The sequence below is a fragment of the Oryzias latipes genome, chromosome 10, assembly GCF_053564925.1.
Source record: "Oryzias latipes strain Hd-rR chromosome 10, Olatipes_Hd-rR_3.1".
NCBI lineage: Eukaryota > Metazoa > Chordata > Actinopteri > Beloniformes > Adrianichthyidae > Oryzias > Oryzias latipes.
The window spans coordinates 32,311,465-32,332,489 of NC_136246.1; the positions used below are offsets into that span (position 1 = coordinate 32,311,465).

General features: G+C 47.6%; 1 protein-coding gene across 2 annotated transcripts in view; it reads left to right on the plus strand.

Annotated features, from left to right (window-relative positions):
* The window catches only part of ppargc1b (peroxisome proliferator-activated receptor gamma, coactivator 1 beta), a 151,776-nt gene that overhangs the window by 71,645 nt on the left and 59,106 nt on the right, over nt 1-21,025 (plus strand). Inside the window, exons 1-2 of one of the 2 annotated variants that reach the window (XM_023959396.2) lie at nt 2,642-2,659; nt 4,668-4,836. In XM_023959396.2, the coding sequence (XP_023815164.1) occupies nt 4,756-4,836 (81 nt within the window). In that variant the 5' untranslated portion in view covers nt 2,642-2,659; nt 4,668-4,755. Of the gene's footprint in view, nt 1-2,641; nt 2,660-4,667; nt 4,837-21,025 lie in introns of those variants that run through there. The other variant, XM_078954421.1, reaches the window with a different exon arrangement.

Sequence of the window (21,025 nt, forward strand, 5' to 3'; positions counted from 1 at the left end):
GGTCAGTGGAGGAGCCACCACTGACCTGCACTGACGCTGCAGTTACCACAAATATTGAAGCCATCAACAAACTCTGCTGTTGGAATGACCTCTGACCTTTAAGGTCACCACTTTCGAGTGACATCCCATCCAACAAACTGACTTTAATCACAATCAACAAAGAGATCATCTTTTTGTTTTTTGGACCCAGCCATCCAATTTTTTTAACCCAGTATGTCTCTAGGGCAGAGGTCACCAACCCAGTTCCTCATGGGCTACCGCCCTGCTTGTTTGGCAGGCAACTTGGCTTCAGTTGATGCCGATTAGCTGGGTTGAATCAGCCCAGTTTCTGATTGACTGAACACAGCTGATCCAGGTGGGCAGCAATGAGTGAAGCAGGTTTAGCTGCAAAACAAGCAGGGGTTGGGGTTGCTGGTCTTCCTGCTGCTGGTCTTCTCAGCATATCATTTAGGAGAGACTCCAGACGCTTAAGCAGCCCTCAAACATGGGGGGGAGTCAGACATTCTGTTGTTCACATGTGCAGTGATTTCACCTGCACTGACGTCCCTCCTCCCACATAAATGGTCTTTAAGTCTAAACAGGTGCTTGTTAAACCTCCAGAGATCTTGCAGGACAGAAGAACTGCTGGTCCTCTCAAGCTGCCTTAACTTAGGTCTTTTCAAAGGTCAGGCTGGATCAAAATGGACACATTCTTATGTTCCAAGGCGGACCGCCCACATGTACAGCTGATAACTGATAAGGTTATGTGTCCGTCCACCTGCCTGATTCAACCTCTCGGATGTGTCGGTGGCGAGTTCTTGAAGGTCATTATGGAGGACAGAGTCACAATAGATGATCACAGCGAGAAAGACAAAGTCTGGGACCGACAGTTTGGTCCAGAAGCTTCTCTGAGATCAGCTTTTATAAATATTCGTTTGCTGAGCCAACAACGTCCAGTTAGCTGATAAAATGGTCATATTTTGATCTAAATACTTCATCACTTTATAGTATCAAACCATCCGCTGATAAATGAACATTTATTTGTTTTGAGGTTTTTAACACGATTCAGTTCCACTAGAATCAATGTTCTTGGTAAAGTACTTCAGTACTATCTAGTAGTATCTACCTAGTGGTGTTTTAAACTTTAGACCAGTAACACATAATAAAAACATAATCAAGAGATATAACAGCTGTTTCAGCTTATTTCAACTGTAGTTTATTACTTTTTTGTTGCAGACAATGTTCAGACTTGAGTGGTTTGAACAATGCACAGGTCACATGTTTGTGTATAAACACTGACTTGTACTGAGTTATAAGGCAGGTTTATGCTCTTATTCATCTAATTTAGTGTTACTTTCAACCGTTTAACACTGGAGTTGAAATCTAAATGACACACACTGTGTATGTGTTGACATGTTTGTGTGTGGGGATTTTTAGAACCAGCAGGTGTGTGGGTATCATTCATTTATATTTGAAAAATATAAATCCCTCTCTCTTCTTCCCTCCTCTTTGTTTCTGTCCGGTCCAACAAAAAATGGTTACATATAGTTATGTTTCATAAATGGTTAGAATAAAACATATAAACAGCATTTCTGGATCATGTTAGTGTGAACGCTCATTTCTTTTATTATCAGTAGGCTTTACCTGATGGCAGGTGAGGAAGACGACAGGTGAAGCACTGCCTGTCACCTGCCTCTGCTTGAAACTTGTTTCCTGCCCAAATTATGTCCATCCACCTAAAACAATTTTTACCCCAAAGTCAGAATGACAACCGCCCTATTGGGCGGGAAACTACCCAGTCTGACAACACTGCCTCTGCTCACTAACTTGCGAGTCTCTGGACTTGCTGTTGACTGGAATATACCATTGCTGCAGAAGGTCAGGGGAGGACCAAACACTTTTTTGATCAATCTCATGCCAGCTCAGTGATTTGGGGTATTTTTTCTGAGTAAAAAATGACGGACGTAAAATTGATTTTAGACCTTTTTATTAAGTGTTTAGCCCTAGAGAGTTGGGGGTTCCAGGTGATCGCTTACCTTTGCTTAATGGTAAGTCCGTGGGGACACAACATCTGGGTTTGGTTCTGATTTCGGGATTCCTGCTGGATGAAGACAGGGTGGATCCTTGTTTTTTCTTTTTAGAAAATGCAGATGAAATGACTGTAAGTCCCATGGAGCCGATTTCAACCATGACCCCATGATCATACTTTCTACACTGACATTTGTGATTACCACTCTGCCCTTTAGTTCCTTTTCTTCTGTATATTTTTTCTGAAAACATCCTTCATGTTTGTTTTCTCTGACAGGTTTTCCAGTCTCTGACTTGATTGTTCCTGGATTACCTACCAAAGCAGGGTCTGGTGGTCCCCCTGAGCTCCTGGAAGAAGGCGGCTTTCAGAGTTTATACTCTTCTGTCCGCACCACTTCCTCCACTCTCTCTGCGGCAGAATGAAGTGAAGGGATTGTTTTCAGACTTCTCTGTTTGGGAACGTTTTCCCCGAGACACTCGTCACATCAGAGTGTCCAAAAAAACTCTGGAGAAAGCCTCAATTATCACAAACATCAGAGACCTGCGGGTGGAAGTTATAATTTAGTTTCACACTCAGATGACGGTTCAACTTGAACTGGATTTCTGCCTCCCAGCTGCACACAATCAGTCTGAGCTGCAAAACTATTTCAAGGTGTGCACCAAAACGTCTTCCGTCTTGTAGGTGGTTGTCCGACTACAATAGTCGAATATTTTTATAGAAGTAACAGAAATCAGACTTTGGTAAAGCAATGTTTGCAAAGCAGCTAAAGAAACTTTACACGACCTGAAAACAAATACTCTACTATCAATGGGACAGACTGCTAAAAGCACAGCTCTGTCAGGATCTGCCGCTGTTGTTTCTCCTTCAGACACTTGGAAGGATGAAGATGCAGCCTGGCTGTCTTCCTGAGAAGGTTTTCGCACTGCACACAAGCTGTTTTTGGTGGGCGTGGCCTACCGCAGAAACCCACCAGGTCTGTCTGAGTGACCACGCCCCACCCGTGTCTTTACCCCCCATGTATGGGATAGCAGTTTGAGCTGTTGCTGTTTTTATAGCATTTGTGGTTCTGAGCGACAGCATTGCTGCCTGTTCTTCACCCATCTGAGCTCTCATGACGGCTGGATGTATGTCAGAAATGAGTATCAGGCAACCAGTAATCATCATCATAATAATAAATGCTCTAATAAATGTCAAATTAGAAAAATCCCAACTTCACTCAAACTGTATCAGTTAAATGAGCTGAAAAATGGCAATTATCTTAAAAACAAAATGTAAAAATTGTTCATTTACTGCTAAATAATCTAAAAACACGACAAGAAATAACAAATAGCAACAATAGAAATGTTAAATGAAACTCTAAAACTGAACAGGTTCAAGTCTGATCATCTGTTGATCCATTTTCTAAGACTTTTAATGACGATGATGCCGTTTTTAGCCAGATTCCAAACACCTGTGTCGCTTTCTAGGACATAGTTTCTGCAGGAGTTCATCAGAAATTCACCTCTCAGATGTGGGCGGGACTGTTGTTGTGGCGCTAGCCTGCCAACACTTCCCATCATCCCTTTATTTACACCAGGGGTCAGCAGCGTTTATGACATGAAGTACCAATTTGACATTTTTTCCCCAACAACTGTGTCGTCACCAACTGTACTACAAAAATTTATACAAAAAAAGGCAAAAACATTTCTAAGAGATCTGAAATGTTGCTCAGTTCACAGACGGATCACAACTGTTGGAGACTTATTTTGGCATCAACTTAAAAAGGTGCTTTCATAACAATATTGCACAAGGAAAATAGGTCAAAGTTGAAATAGAATTACAACTATGTCTGTTTGAAACCAAAAGTACTACATTTGTAGTACGTCATACCCAGGGCTGAAAGTAGAGTCTTGTTTATGGTAATATAGAGAAATGCATTTGAGACTAAATCTTGCCTGTAAATAAAAACATAGACGGGGCTTTGTGGAATAAATATTTGAATTGATTATTGTACTAAAGAACTTGATCAATGCACAAAGTAAACCTCCTTCTTCAGCTTGTTCATCTTCATCCTCACTTGCAGTCTTCCTCCTGAACAATCATCCCTGCATTGTTCTTTTTTCAGATATAAATGAATGTTTTTGCTGCATGTTTATCTTCTACCATCGTTGCATGATTGCGTCCTTCATCAGGAAAAAAACTCCCCCAATAATACGGTCAAGTCATCATTTTAAATCATACCATCATTTAAATCAAACGATGGTACCAAAACCAGACTTTTGGGAGACTTTCTATTCATTTCATCAAATTTTTTAACCATCTCTAAAGTATAGAAGGTACCTGGAAGCAGGGATGGAGCTGAAGAAACAAGTAGTTTGAAATGGAAATGACAAAAACGGTTCCTTCAGAAATGGACCGAACCGACAAACCCAGAACCAAGCAGAAAATGATGGAGTGATAAAAATGAGGGGCTTTTGTGGAGTATTTGGTCCAGTCCAGGGGATAAGGAATATCTTTTTGTTTTTTAAGTTTGTTGTCTTCATGCTAAAGTGAATTTTAGGGTTGGGCTTCATCTCGGGTCCCGATCAGGAGCTGCAGCTGCGGGGCCCGCTGACCCCGCCGATCCCGCGGACCCGCTTTGAAGAGCCGCATGTCTTATGTGTTCTGCGTTTGTCAACAGATGCGCCCCCTGCAGGCGGCCAGCCGCACTGCTCCTCCTCCTCCTCCTATACGGCGCTCTGCCTCCGCGGCTCCTCATTCACTAGAAGATGGCGGACTGCGCTCCACTGTTAGATGAGGAACTCTCGTCCTTTGTCTTCAATTATCTGACAGAAAACAGCGGCAGCCAGGTAAGCTCCGGCAGCGCTACGCACGCGGGACTCCGGGCTCCGCGCACGGCACCGCGTCCGTGCGCGTCGCGGGCCGCGGCGCTCGCTTTGGCCGGCTGATGGGAGCGTGTCGCCGGGGCTCCGCGGCAGCATCTCCCCGGCGCGGAGCTCCGCACCGGCTCGCCCCGCACGCGTGTGCGTGTCCGCGTCGAGTCTGGCTTTCACGTGTCTTGGAGGAAGTGTCATCCGCCGTCGGCGGCGCGGGGCTCTGCCGGCGGAGGACGCAGAAACGCGCGGCGCCGGTGCGCTGCGGAGGATTATTTGTATGCAGAGACGCGCGCTGGAAACTTTAGACGCATTCTTGGGGGAAGTTTGAGTGTCGGAGCCGTGGACGTGGACACGTGGTGCGCCGCTTGACGCAGCCGGAGGACTGCTGTCACACGCGGGGTTTGGGAAACTTAAAGACAGTTAGTTCGTCAGATCAGAGCGGAATCCCGGCTCTCGGATGCCGGTTCGAGTCTGGACTTTAACTCAGAAAGAGCCAAACCGGGTTGTGTTTGGGGACTCGCGGGGCTCTGCGGTGCGTCCGCGCCGCACAAACTTATGTCTCCACTTGCGGATAAGCGGCTTGCGTGCGCCGCGGGGGTTTAGCCGGGATGGAACTGGGGGGGCTCGGAGACCAATGCGGGCTGCTGCGTGGCGCAGCTCCGCCACACCACCCGGAAACGTCATGGGGGTAGCGTTTGTGTGGGGCTGCCAAAGTTATTTAAACGTTTTCGTAAGAGTTTGCGTAACGGCGTTACCAAACGACCGCGGAGTGAAAGCGCGCACGCGCCTCCGTGGCTTCTCAGAGGACGAATTTAATCCTCAGATGCTGCAGACAGAGCGTGCGCAGATTTTTTATTTATTTATTACCATTAAAGGTAATCAAAGGCGGCATGACACAATTCTGGATGTTTGCGCGGGGGGGGGGGGGGGTGATCTCTTGCAGCTGATTGGCAGTTTAAGCAGGTTAGATCAGCGCGTGGTGGTGGGAGACTGCGGGCTGTAATCAGCTGCGGCAGTCACGCACGCAGGCAGGCAGGCAGGCAGGAGTGCGGCTGCAGGTGGATGTGATGCGGGAGTCCAACCGCAGCCGCGCATGAGAACACGCAGCGCTGCAGCTTCTGCTCCCGCAAAGTCCTTGAGGAGATAAGAGGCAGAACTGTACATTTTATCTGCTGAAGTTCCTCAGGATAAGATAATCGATCAAAGGCTGCATTAATGGGTTCATATTCACTGCTGTTTGTTAAAGCCGCGCGCTCGCGCCTGTGTGCGCGTGCGGCTCCGGTTGTTATAGTACTCCATCCTCGTGACTAATGTTACAGAACTGTGCTGCTGCAGTCATGTGAGTTGTAGTGGAGGGAGGGAGGGAGGGAGGGAAGGGGGCGTTTCCCCGTGACGTAGAGGAGGGATGGGCAGTCCTTCTTCCTCCCCACATGTCATGTTCTCTCACTCCCTTTGGCTGCCTTTTGGTTTCACATCCATCTTTTCGACAAATTTATTTTTCTTTTTTTTCTTTTTTAGGGAACATTTCAGTTTCACTGATAAATGTATCATCCGAGGAAAACTGTGAGGAAATGTTAACAAATAAAAAACAACAACAAGCTGCGACCCCCCCCCCCCCCCCCCTCCCTGTCAGTCCATCCAGGGTTCTGTTCTGACCTGGTTGGGGGTTCCACACCTCCGTCTCTGCAGCCGTTCTGCGGACACAGATGTGTTTCTGGAACAGCTTAGAGGTTTGAACCCTCGGCGGTTTGCCACTGGGCCAGGTGGACGTCCCCCTGGAGGGTAACGATTTCTGCCCCATTTCCAAACGTCCTCTGCCCCCTCCTGACAGAGCTGCAAACACAGAAAACTCCAACCCGCATCCCCACATCATGAGGTGGAGGGGTCGGGGTTCCATGAAGTAAGGGGCGGGGTGACACTTGGTCCACGGTGGGGGAAAAGGAGAAGGACCAGACCAGGAACCACCTGGTTCAGGTGTGTCCAGCCAATCAGAACATGCCAGGGCAGGATAACAACCATCATCATCCACCTGGATGGGGGTGACAGGGCCCCGCCCCCACCGCCTGTCCAGGGGGTCTAGTTTGTTCTGAAGGCTGGACCTACATCAGAGGGGGCGTGGCCTCCAGTGGTTTCACACATACAGGTGTACTGCAGGTCAAGCAGAGGTCAAGTGTGATTTATGCTCTGAAGCTTAAAGATTTTTGCTTCTATAAAAGGAAAAAAACACATGAGTCACAAATTTAAATCCTTATTTTCCGTGTCAGACCTTTGGAGAACTTTCACTTGTTGGGATAAAAGTCAGCTGTTTTTTTCCCTGTTTGATGCACACAGTGATTGATCTCTGCAGCCGGCCGACCGTACGGCGGCACAGAGGCAGAAACCCGCCTTCACGCCCTCCTGCTGTTGTTTTACCCCAGGAAAACCTTCCCCATCCTGACCCGTTCAGACATGACGGCGGCTTACGACTGAAAACGAAAGTGAGCTTTCCTTCCTGTCACTGTCACACGGCGTGAACCGCCGTATTTACCCCCCCCCCCCCCCACTGCGCTCCGAATACGCCGCACGTGTACGCATGAAAATGTAGGTCAATGCTCAGTGTATACATCCATCATAAAACTACAATAAATGCCCTTTTACCGTCAGGTTGGGGCGTTTCTCTGTGTTCTATGCTTTCCCTCATAGACTGTAAACGTGCCGCCGCCATCCAGGAATGAGGAGCAAACCTGCGTCTGCCACACCACTGATTCTGACCCTGGTTTTGGTCAATCATTTATGTCCGTGTTACAGATTAGCTCCATGACTTTACATTCATCAGCATCTGATCATCTACATTTGAAAGATTTTATGGATTTATAATCAGAACCTGCTTAGACTTGCAGCCTGATATCTGGCTTGAATGGGCTTCAGGGCCTTTTAAAGCCTTCTTTAGCCTTTTTCTGTTTTTTCATCCTGGTTTTTTTTTGGCCTTTTCAGCCATTCTTCAGTCTTTTTTTTAGTCCTCCTCAGCTACTTTTCCTGTCAGCCCTTTTCAGCGGTGGTTGTTTCGAAGCTAACATACTAGCTCGGACACCAAAACATTGCAGTCCATTAGAAAACGTCTCCTAAACTCCGTTTGTTTCAGAAAGTTTCTCAGTTTCTAGCAACCCACCAATCAGATCTGCTTTGAACCCAGTGGGTCTTTTTAAACGCCGTAATTTCCTGCTCCGTGATGATCCGACCCGCTGCACGGCTCAGCGGTAATCATTCACTGGATGCCAAGGGTCACTCCGGACCCGCGTCTCCTGAAGTCGGTCACCCTGGACCCGGGCAGCCACGGGGCAGATGCTGGTAAAACATTAGCCGTGTTTTCTGCGTTCCTGTGACGCGGGCGCTGTGCAGAAGAGGAAGTCACATGGGAGTTCAGAGGGCACGTGCTGAGTGAAGGTGAACCGTTTTTCAAGGCAGACACCTTTTAGTGAAGCTGCTGCTTTGAAATCACTTCTCATTTTTGGTCATTTGGAGTGACAACATCCAGACGTCGGTCCCGTTAATGACTCCTCCCACTCCAAGTGAAGGTTACCGCAGAAACTAAAGGCTTTCAGGCGTTTATGGGCTCATTAAACACCTTCGTCTGGCAGATTAGACAACTTCATGAAGATGGGGAGGGGGGTCATCGTTGTGCTGCATCCGTCAGCACTTCCTCCTGTAAACAGGATGCCTCCTGTCTGCACGCCGAGCCGCAGGAGCTCAGCTATCAGGTGCTCAGATCCAATGTTGGACAGGAAGTCACACGGTTCCCATGTGACCACGCGCGTCCGGGTTGATGGAGGGATTCTCCAAGGCGGTGATGATGTTCTGCAGGAAAACCCTTATAATCCCACATTCACATCTGTGAAGATTCCTAATCTGGATGGGAGATCCTCTTTAGACCTTGTCGTTAGGTCAACACTGACCAATAAAGTTTTGGTGCGAGTTTGGCGCGTAAACACAGTCAAGCTTCCCTTTCCCTTCATTCAGCCAGCAGTGGAAGCCTTTGCGCCGGTTTAAGGTGGATTATTAATCTGGTTCTGAACGTTTTCTTTCACTGATGACCTCTGAGGTTCACTGGGAAAGAAGAAGCCCCCCCCCCCACAGGCTGGAGCGTCGCTATGAAGGATTCAAAGATCCCTGGGTCGATGGATTCAGGTGTTTTTGGCGGTAACTGGGCGCCGAAGGCGGTTCAGCTCAGTCTCTCTGCTGCTGTTGAATCTATCTTTCTGGTGGAGCTGTCCTCTATTGTCGGCACGAGTCGTGCCGGGCCGTGCCGCAGTGCACCGCAGCCCCGCCGTGCCTCACCTGTCCCTTCTGTCGTGGCTCTGGAGCCCCGCACGAAGGCTCCCGGGCGCCGCCGTGCTGGAGGAGAGCCTAACGGGGCTTTCAGGGGGGGAGGTCAGAGGTCAGTGCTGCTCATTTAATGAAATGGGAACAGACCGCCAGACCTGAGCGCTCCCGTTCACGCTCTCATATATGTGTGTGTGTGTGGGGGGGGGCAGCTCCTCCCAAATCCTTCTGGACTTCATCAGGCATCCGGCTCAGACACTGAACCCCCCTGTGACCACGTCTTTCTGCACGTTTGCATCCGTTCTGATGTCGTTAGCCAACAGAATAGCCGGGTCAGGTGAGGGGGGGGGGCTCTTAATAATTAACTCATCACCTGCTCATTTCTTTTTACCGGGAAAAAGACAGATTGGAGCTTTTTTTTGGGTGAATGTACGACCTCCATGACGCTCCCGTCACGTTCTATGAAAGCACATTTCCAGGTTTTTCCTTAAGGTCAAGGACAAAATCCTGAAGCCTGAAGACGCTGGATGTCTGTGGATGAAAACATCCGACAAATGTGAGAGAAAATCTGTCACAGACGTCTGACATCTGATCATCAATGTAACCCTGAATAGATTGTTAAAGCCGTAATACCTGTTTGCTTCTTAAATGTCCAATGAAGAGTCCTATATCAGGTGGAAAATGTTTCCATGTTTGGTTGAACAGATGATCAGCCTCCCTGTGAAACGACCGTAGGCTCAGTTTGAGGCCGTTTCCCTCAAACCGTTCAGCTTTAACCTTTAGCCCAGTTTCTGATCAGGGCTAAACAGGGCTAATGCGGGCTAACCAACCAGCACGCAGTTCGGACAAATCCAGAGACCTCATTGTTCTGATTAAAACCGTCTCTTCTCTTGGTTTTGTCACTCTTCTTCTTCTTCCTCTTCTTCTTCTTCTTCTTCTTCTTCTTCCTCTCAGTTTTGTGTCCAGGACAGAACTTGAGGGAAAATGGTGGTGGGGAGTTTTTGTTTGGAATTTTATTTAAAATTATATCTATATTTGTGTAAATTTATGTCTGCAATGCTTCATCTATTAGAATAGACTTGATTCTAAGGATTTAACGTCCCTTAAAGTTCAGTTCTGGATGGAAAAAGGGGAGGAGTTAAGGATTATGGGTCGGAAAATGGGAGGGGTTAAAGTGGGAAAGGGGGGGTGCAGAGAAACAAAATGAGATCATAAATAAATTAATGAATGTTTCTAAATGTCAGTGAGAGTTCAGTGCAGGTGACTGTTGCTCACCTGCCGTTTCCATGGAAACCGCCATAAAAGTAATAATTAGTATTGATGAATATTTTCCAACATTTTAAAATAATCATCAAAGCTTTATTTAGATTTGAAAAAAAGCAGAAAACCTGCTTGTATAAAAATATGTTAATGATGTGGGCGTGGCCATCTTTTATATGTGGTTGCTAAGGGATTCAAAGATTAAGATATGATATTCTCTAAATGTGCTTTTTATCACCAAAAGATTCCAAGTTTTCAGCATTTCCCTTATTTAAAATATCATTTCACTTCTGAACGTTCGCTCTTTTAACTCCGCCCCTTCCTGTGGATTTCACGGCGCACTGCGATCACAGAGTGTGTTGGATTTTGGTTTCTTCTTAGTCTGGAGCTGCTTTGGTCTGTAGTAGTGGATCAGACCGCGGCGGGGATCATCTCTCTGTCTGCGGCGCTTCACACAGGAAGTTTCTCCCGTTTCCACCTGTCCGTTCTGCTTATTTACACCACCATCGATTTCAGGCTGAGTCTCCTGATCGCATCAGCCTGATGACAGAGTTTGCTTTCTCCCGCCGCCGATCAATTAGTCAAATTGCGACTATTTGGGTAACTGATAAATGATTGAAGTCAGACTTGGAGTGCCGCTCCAGGGAGCCTCTTCTCAAATAACCAAAGGGCCACAAAGTCATCTGAAACAAAGACGAGGCGTGGGCAGAGGATCTGTCACCTTCAGGAGGTGTTTGCCTTCCAGGCCTTTGAGTTTGGAGCTTTTTACAGTCAGGAGGAAGTGGGTGGGGCAGAGCAAGCCCCGCCCCCTGTCAGGCTGTGTGTGTTTTAAAAGAGTCCCCGCTGTGCTCTCCGAGTTTGAGCACGTCACGCCGTAACCTTTACCTAACCATTTGTATTCATCACAAGGATCCTGTTGGCAGTATTGATAGTGTCAACATCAAACACGCCAACATGAAACACGCCTCACGTGCTGTGACCTGGGGGGGGGGCTGGAAGGAGAAGGACAGACCTGCAGCTGCCGCTCAGCTCCTTCTGGGGGAGCAGGAGCTGGCAGGGTGTCCTATTTCTCCGCAGCTCTGCTCCCGTGTTTCCTGATTTATCACCTGGGAAAAGTCTCGTTTTAGGCGGCGCAGCGGCAGGAGCGAGCGAGCGTCTGCTGGTCAAATCGGAGCTGACGGGTTCGTTCCGGTATTTGCATATTTTGCTCTCTGACCTCCTTGTCCTTGGCTGCAGCGCTGCTGCAAACTTCTGATCTGAAGATTGCAGGGCTTATGCTCAGCACAGCTCTGTGTCAAAGTGCCCTTGGGCAAGACACGGAACCCCGCACGGCCCCTGGAGGCCTGATGAGCGCCCTGCATGGCGCCTCTGCATGAATGTGGGACAGATTGTGAGGCTCTGAAGGTGGAACGGTGCTGTAAAAGTACTGGTATGATAGTACTTCAGATACTTCAGTGGTTGAAGTCCCACTCTGCCCATCTATCTTCAAAGCCTTCCCAGTCTTTCTAGTTTCTAGGACATAGTTTCTGCAGAACGACGGGAGTCCCTTAGAAATTCACCTCTGAGTTGAGGCAAGGAATAATCCCGCCCCCCCTTTCCCTCCCCATGTTTGAGAGCTCAGAGCAGGGAGCTTGTGGCCCCGGTTGGCGTATTTTCAACGTCACAAACACAATATTCTTCAAACAGTTTCATCTACACGATTAGAATAAATAAAGCTCAGAAATGCAGTTTAAGCTTAATTCTCTTTGTTTACGTCCTCCATCATCGGTAAAATGCCACGAGAACACGTCATAAACACCGTTTTCATCAGAGTGGGTCTTTAATGCTGAAGTGACCACGATGCATCCGCACACGCGTGATCCCCCTGACATATCACGCTGCGCTGAGCTAAACGTCCCGTCAACAACGGCAACTGTTGGTCTTTCTTTGGTTCAACCTTTGCTGTGCCCCACAATCCTCCTGGCCCCTTAAAGGAGGGGCAAAGACCTGAATCCACTGTTAAAGAAGGTTTCCGTCCTGATGCATTATGGGAAAAAAAGGTCTGAATGTTAAAAACACACGCTCACTTTAAAGGCTAAACACGACGTCACGCCTTTTCTGACGTTAAAACCAAAGAAATGGAAGTCATGAAGGTTGTTCTAACAATGACAGATCATTCAAACGCAATGCATTGTGGTCTATATTCACAATCTAGAGAGCATCGATGTACTTGATGTCTGTTGCAGAGGCTCATGGGAAATTTTCAGGGCACTGGATTTTGGGATCGTAGATTTTTTTAAATCTCTGATCAGCTTGTAAAGTTTCACATCGTCTGTCTTTGACCTTTGACCCTTTTAGATTGTGGGTGTGGTTTTGTTGGCTGCAGATCACATCAGGTCGTAGAAGTGCAGCGTGTGGGGGGAGTGTCGGTTTATCATCTCGGTGACGGCACTTTAAACATTGGAAGGGGGCTGATGTTGTGGCCTCGGAGGGGGGGGCATGCGCAGAAACCCGGCTGTAGACGGTTGGTTTATCTCCCCCGCACACCTCTGTGCAGGCGAGGCCGGGGCACATGTGGTTGAATGAGAGGAAAGGTGAAAGGAAATTTCCAGGGCACGGTGTGAGCGAGCGCTGGGACAAAGGAGCAGGCAAACACCGGGTTTGAGCCTGGAGGGGGGGCGGATGCACAGCTTTCCCTGCAGCACTGGCGGTGGTCGCAGCGGCGCTCGCTCCTCCATCTCTGCTCTTTAAAAGCCGTTGTTGGTATTTTTAGATGCTTCTGTGGATGAAAGGCGCTTTGATGCTGCGGCGCCGGCGCAGACTTCTCTGGCTTGATGAGCGCTGTCACTTCAAACAAACCTGCCGCCCTCAGGTTCTGACCAGATGACAGCCTCCGGCAGAACCGGGTGCTGCTTCCAGCCCCCAGTCCTGAACAGGCCGGGTGGAGCTGCGTTCAGGAGGAGCTCCCGCGAGGACGCGTGTTCAAACACACATGTGCTCACACGTCAGCCTCAGCGCCGTGACCTGCCGGCACACGCTCATCCAAACGCCGCCTGGAACTTTCCACTCATTTTGCTGCCGGGGTCGTTTTTTCTGCTGCTCTGCTGCAGAAGAAACGTTCATGTCTTTGCATGTCCTCCACCTCTGTTGTGTTGTTTTTGTTGTTTTATTGTTGTTCTGGTGTGTTTGGTTTATTCTTCCTCTCCTTTTAACTGCTCATGACCTCCTGGTCCCTTTTCTTTGTGCTTCTCCTTCCTCTGAGGGCCCTGATGATGCCTCCTCCTCATCAGTCTTTCTCTCGTTGACCTTTAGGGGCGCCGAGGTTTGCGTGACTCGCACACAGACGCACAAACTGCACTTTGGCCCAGTTCAGAGCTGCACAAACACTGAAGCTGCAGGTCCAGGAAGAGACCCCTCTCTGACTGATACACCTTTCTTCTATTTCATCTCGGATTTGTTCTAAACTCAAACTTCCCGACAGTTCGGCGGTTTTCCGTCTCTATTGGAGGCTGCGGGACACGAATCTTCTCCGATGACCACATCAGGGGGGAGCTCCTCCCAGCGGACGCCCTCGCAGTCAGACTTCCTGCATGTGTCTGAGCAGGTTTGCGTCTGCAGGCATGTTTTTGTTGAGCGCGTCCTGCAGCCGTTCCTCCGGGTTAGCTGAGGTCATGGGGGAGAACCAGGCTGAACTTGTTCTAACTTTGGATCCTGAGGGTTTCTGGAGATCCTTGGAGCGCAGCTGAAGCGGCGGCAGCACCGGCGGCTGAGCGTCTTTTAGAACTTTTCCAATCAAGGTGACGTGTCAGACGTTTTTGATGGTTAACCATGATGGAGGAGCTGTAGCATCTTCTGAAACTTTGAAACCCGTGCCTTTGGAGGTCGTGGTTTTGGCACCCGTCCCTTTGGCGGTCGATGTTTTCGGTTGTTGAGATTGGCCAAACTGGGATGAATTCTTTGGCCCATCCAGACTTTCTCACAGAGATCATAATTAACCTCCAAAGGGAGGAAAGAGTTTCAAAGGGGCGCGGATTCGGATCATGCCTTGTTCGTAGGGGCGGAGCTACGGCAGGAAGTCACTGTGTGAACACTCAATGTGGTTCACTAAAAGTGCAGGGTGGGGTAGGATTGGGGCCAGCTGTGGCGTAGAGCTCCTTTCTGTGGCCTGATGGGTCCTGGTGATGGAGGGGCTGTCGGCGGACGGTGGCTTTGCTTCGACAGCCGCCGCTCAGGCAGACACTTGGAAACCCGGAGAAGGGAGCCGAGCGAGTCTGAGAGCCGTCACGCTCTGATGGCTTATCGATTTCCCTGCAGGGCGTTTTAGCAGCCAGACAGCAGGCGGTTGGAGGCCAGGTGGGTGAGGGAGGTGGAGGAAGATAATGTTTTGGCAGAATTTGAAATGGCTTTGTGAGAGAAAAGGAACCACCTCTGACCTTTAGCCACACTGCTGTTGGTCCAGGAGAATGAAAAGTGTGAAGCTTCTTCCTGTTTGACTGCTCCAGAGTAGCTGTCGGAGGCGTTATGTAAGGAGGCGCTCCATCAGCTGGTCGTCAGTCGCTGTCTCGGATGAGAGGAAGCCATTTATGGCTGTGTGTTCTCCACTTGAACTAGGCTAATTAGTGAAGCTTTAAAAGCCCGGCGAGGTTATTTTGGTGAAGTACAGCGGGGCTTTGCTAGGCCTCGTCTCCTGCAGATCGAAGCTTGCTCATGGGCACGTGTGGCAGCTGATTCCTGCTGTGCAGCGAGCATCGTCCTCTTCCTGCAGCTCTCTGATTTTCCAACTCGTGAATGAGGACTACTGCTGCCAGTTTGGTGGAGAGTCGGAGTCTCTGTGGCGTTTCTTTGCGTTTGGGTGGCTCTGCTGCCACATAGACGCCACATTTCGTTTGGAACCGCCTCCTCAGAGGACTGAACGGTCTGTGTTCTAGTCCCAATAGACTGAATGAGCTGCTGAACACAAACATCTGAGGGATTACGTCCTCCACTCATGTCCCCAACGATGCATGTGGACCCGTTTGTCTCCTTAAAGTCCCACTCCGGTCATCTTCTGATCCATTCTTCAGTTTTTAGCCCCAAATCAATTAAACCTGTTTTCTGCAGAGCAGCGGGTGTTCTGTAGAAATTCACCTCTGAGTTGTGGGCGGGACCGTTGGCCCTTTCCCGTCACTATAACTGAGAGCTCTCTGTTTACACTCTCCCCCACTGGCTTATAGCCCGTCATACCCAGACCTAACAAAACTGGTGCAACAAAATTGGCGAGCAATAATCAGAGCTGTTCATTCGCACAGTTTAGAGACAGGTTCCAGCAAAACGTAGCCTAATTTTTAGAATAGAAAGAGTTTTTTTTCATAGCTTGGCTGGGGGTGCGACTTATACGCAGGTGCGACCTATACGTGATTTTTCCCACTAACAAGCGATAGAGGTCTCTCCATTCAGCCCTCCAAACGGAGAGTTATGGAAATATAGGTTGTGTCCATATTCATTCCCTACTCACCATATAGTGTGTTTCCTACTTTGTAGTTCTGTCTGAATCTACAATTCCAAAATCCAGAGCCCTAGAAATTTCCCAGAAGTCTCTGCGAAAAACCAGTGGGCATCGATGCTCACTAGATCGGCGATTATAGACCACAATGCATTGCGTCGGAACAATTTTTGCAAAGAAAATGTATATTTTAAATAAGCCATCAACGTTTTTATCTTCCGAAGACAGTAGATTCTTAAATGGTCGATGGAAAACGCTCATATCAATGAGATTCTAACTTTGTGAAACGGATGACGTCATATTCGCAGTTTAAAAAAAAAAGTAGTGAGCATTGTGTCTGAGTTGCTTTTAAAATTCAGGGCACTACATAGTATAACTATATAGATTTTATAGTTGTTAGGGGTTAGGGCGGGAATTCAGGCACAGCCAAAGTACCCTGGAATTTGGCCGTTACTCAGACTCGATGATGTCATCAATAGTTGCCGGTCAGCTATGCATCCACGGGGATGCTAGCATTCAGAAATGCAGAACATCAGTTTGAAAAGGTCATGCTAAAACAAAAAGTCATTATTTACATTTGCATGAGAACGTTTGTGCATCAGAGCACATCCACAAGAAGAAAAGGGCTTCTCCACCCTCGCGGCTCAACGTCTCTAGAGGATCAGTCCCTTAAAAAATCTATTTCTGACCACCCTACCCCTCCAAATGCCCCTACAATTGGAGGGGTAGGGGAAGAATTGTGATTGAAATGTCTGTTCTTGGTCCCATATTTCATTAAATACATGTATCCCAAAATTGCTGCTTATATGATATTTTTCTTCTTTAATATGCATTTTTGCCGCATTTATACTCTGGATCGACTATTAGTAGAAAAATAAGAAGGTTTATGGATCTAGTCGTCTATGAGTGGATGCATCAGAATGGAGCGGGACACGGCGCTGGTGGTTTGAAACTGAATTTTTTCATCTGCTCCTGATTCATAACTATTTAAATAAAGAAATACTCAGATTCGATTTTATGTTCTTGTAAATGTCCTCCAACATCAGAAAAAACACCCTTTTCATGGCAGTGGGTCTTTTATGGGAACCCACAATGTTCTATTCAGCGTTGGGCCGAACCATTCACAGATGGACAGCAGACACTGATGTAATCCCCTCCTGGTGGTTGAGCTGGAGGTTTTCCAGCTCCCCAAAAATGCACTGAATCCTAATGGAAGGCCCTGAGCTGAGCTGAAAGGTAGTCTGTGTTTGCTGGGGGGCCGGCGGACCCTCATGGAGGGAGGTCTGAATGAGACCTGTTTCTGTGAGGGCTGGGGGGTCTGCTTACCGAGACTCGGCTGAGTCTCCATGGCCCTGCAGGCGGAACAGAACATGACAGGAAGTGTCGAACTTTGTCCTAATTCCAACCCGTCAACTTCCGAATTGAAGCACATTTTAAAACCAAATGATCACCGAGTTCATTCCCAACCTGTAATACTTTGACCGGCTTTTATCTCTTTACAGCAGCATTTTACGAGCCTCAATATTTTGTGTCTGTGGAATTTCATGCAAATAGGGGGCGCTGCCATGTCTCAGCAGGGGGTGGGGCTTGACTTGATGCGACTGTAGCTTCACAAAATTTAACGTCCTGCAGTTTTAAGCGGTCCGTGAAGTGGAGCTGCGTCTTCTGCTGCTGCACACGGAGAACCGCCAACGTGACTAAGTCTTGCATAAGAACGCCACGGACGCACACGCTTCACGACCCGTCAAACACCAACAGCTTGACGGACTCACAGAGGGACGGTTTGCACCTAGAATCGTCCCTGTTTTCGCACACACGCATGTGCGTGCGTGCACGTAGACGCGCGTGTGTACAGACTGTGCAAGAAGGTAGTATAGTAATAGTAGGCGGTGGCGTGAAGGTCGTCGTGCCACCATAAACACCCGCAGCTGCCTGCCCCTCCTCTCCCCCACCGTCTGTGGGTTTATTTACTGCAGCGTTATCACAGTGCCTCCACGTGCGCGCCCTCCACGTGCACATGCGTGTCTCGGTGCGCGAAGGCCGCTTCCAGCCGGACAGGTGGGAGATTTGCAGCAGGCGTGTTGAGTAGTGGAGCAGCTACACTTCTGCCCTGTTTACACTTAGAATATGCTCCAGTAATCTGGATTAAACTAAGACATTTTGAGCATTTTCTATACAACGGTTTTTACTCTGGTTTGTGATCTGAATGTTTTCGCTCAGGAAGCCACTTCCGTATTGAATCCTCTGCTCATAAAAAAGGAACCAGCTGAAGCTGCTGTTGTGTCTGCATTGAAGACCGTTTGGCAAAGATTCGGATCAGGTTTTGTTCTTTCTTACCTGCAGCACTTCACTAAAAGCCAGAATTGATTTCCTTTTTTGGGGCTTTTATATAAACGTTAGGACATTTTTCTCATCTGAGCAGCATTTTATGAAGCTTTTGTGCATCTAAAACCTGCAGCTCTTCATAAATTTAGCTGACAATAGATCTCTGGCTAACATTAGAATATAGTATTTGAACTTTAAAGAAATAAATAAATGCTTTAGGTTTGATCATTTTACAGATCTGCTCTGGAATTTAGTGTCAAAGCAGAAAATATGTCTAAAGTTGCCAAAATAAAAGCCCGGAATAGATAAAGACCCACTGTAAATAAAAAGTTGTTTTTGAATTTTTTTATTTTTTTCCACATTTCCTTAAAGCATTTTTCTGACGTATGAATAAAATTAAGATTAAATTAAAAGAGTATTTATTTGTTTAAATTGTTGGGACAGCATGTAAACCAAGAACTCTCAGCAATGTGGAAGGGAAGGGGTGGGTGGGTTGCTCCACTTCAAACATTTCCAACTCCTGCCGCTCTGCAGAAACTATGTCCTAGAAAACGACACAGGTTTTTGGATTTTGGCTAAAAACAGCAACGTCGTCACTAAACGACCACTGCTTTAAAAATAGATCAGAAGAGGACAGAAGTGGGACTTCGGCTCGAGGTTGGAGCTTTAGGACATCCGAACTGAATCTCGGAGCACACCCCCTGCTGGCTATGACAGTCAGTGCTAAAGTCAGCGCGTTCCCGCTGGTGTTTTGGAGATCAGGCAGAACATAGAGGCAAAACAATGGCCCTTGTTGGGGAGAAGCAGATCATTTGATGGGAGGATCTTCTGTGCCGAAGCCACTCCCCCCTGCCCCACCCCGCTACACCTTTGTTTGGTCATGTGACCGTCTCTCATATTTGTCTTAGATCTTTCCTCTGTAGTCGATTCCATCCAAAAGTTTGGATGTGTTCCCCCTAAAACATGCGGACCTCTCCTCCGTCTGACCGTCAGTCAGAACTGTCCCGCTGCCGGTTCCGAAGGCCCGGTTCTATGTTTGACTGGTTGTGCTGGACTAATTCTGGACGTGTTAAGCCATTAAGCCGATGTTATCTGCTCACATTTGGCTAAGCAGCCTAGTCTGCTCAGGTCTGGGCCTCCCGGGGGGGGGGGGGGGGGGGTTGACGAGATTGACGAGGAGGTGAGCGGGTGGTGTAAGGCCTCTAATGCTAATTCTCCCCTGAAACCTTCTGGGACTCTTTTCATTCTCCTGCAGACAGGGAGCACAGCCTGACAAAGGAGCCAAACTGCTAAAAAAAACATGACGGAAGATTTGAATTTCCAGGTAAAAATAAAAAAAAAAAAGCTTTAGAAGCAGGAGCTTGGGGGGGGCAGGAGACCAAACGTCTCCAGTTTAATTGAAATCTTAGAGCGTGAAGGAAGATGTGGAGATGAGAAAGTGGCCAAAGGATGAAGCAGCTTTGTTACTTTATGACAGAGGATAATTAGAGAAAAGCGGTTTGATGCAAAGAGTTTCTCCTCCGTCACGCAGTGCTGCCAGGACGCTTCTGAGCGTGCTCACTCTGCACCTGCAGAGCTGGTCAAAGATCAGAGCGGAGCTGGAATGTCCACCAAAATGCTGAACAGCAGAGATTCTCTGGTCTTTCAAAAGTCCGAACCACAAAACCCTCCCAATAACAGGGGAAGCGTCTGACTTAGTTACCCGTGTCTCTGCAGGACTAGTGGAGCTGCAGTTTCCCCGCATGTCTCTAAATGTAACACCTAGAAGAATGACAGCCTCTCGGCAAACGCCGTCACGCACAAACACGGCGGGCATTTCTGGGGGGACGAGCTGCCAGTGTTCTTCTAAAATAGCCGGCGCTGCCATCCCAAACGTCTGCATGTGAGCGCAGGAAGTGCCTCAGGAGTCAAGCAGCTGAGATTGACGTGCGCTTTTGTAGCACAGCTCTGAGGCTGCTGCTCGGAAAGCAGCTGTGGGGTCGTGCGGGCGGCGTTCGTGCAGAACGTTCATGCAGATATTGGCGTTGCTCCGGTTCTTTAAAGACTCCCATCATCCATTTTCTTCATATATGTCGTCCATCACGAGAAATAAGCTTCAGAAACAGGTTCAAACCCCTATTTTCATTGGAGAGGGCCTTTAGGTTGTGCTCTTTGCACCATCTTTATGTTTTATTGATGTTGTTTTCTGTTTAATCGTGCTGGGGGGGTGAGGGGCATTCTGTCCATTTTAGTAGTTTGTTTTTAGTTGGATTACACACATGATCCATATGTGCATGAATCAGCAATAAGCAGTTCATTTATTCATTGCTTTTCAGGAAATTCACTAATAATTTCAGATTTTTCAGTTTAGTCAGTATTCTGTTGTTCAAATACTGCTTTCTGCATTCTTAGCATTGCAGATGATCAGACGTTCTATGCAGATGATTACATGTTCTATGCAGATGATTCGAAGTTCTATGCAGATGATTTCATGTTCTATGCAGATGATTTCATGTTCTCTGCAGATGATTTCATGTTCTCTGCAGATGATTTCATGTTCTCTGCAGATGATTTCATGTTCTATGCAGATGATTCGAAGTTCTATGCAGATGATTTCATGTTCTCTGCAGATGATTTCATGTTCTATGCAGATGATTTCATGTTCTATGCAAATGATTTCATGTTCTATGCAGATGATTTCATGTTCTCTGCAGATGATTTCATGTTCTCTGCAGATGATTTCATGTTCTCTGCAGATGATTTCATGTTCTATGCAGATGATTCGAAGTTCTATGCAGATGATTTCATGTTCTCTGCAGATGATTTCATGTTCTCTGC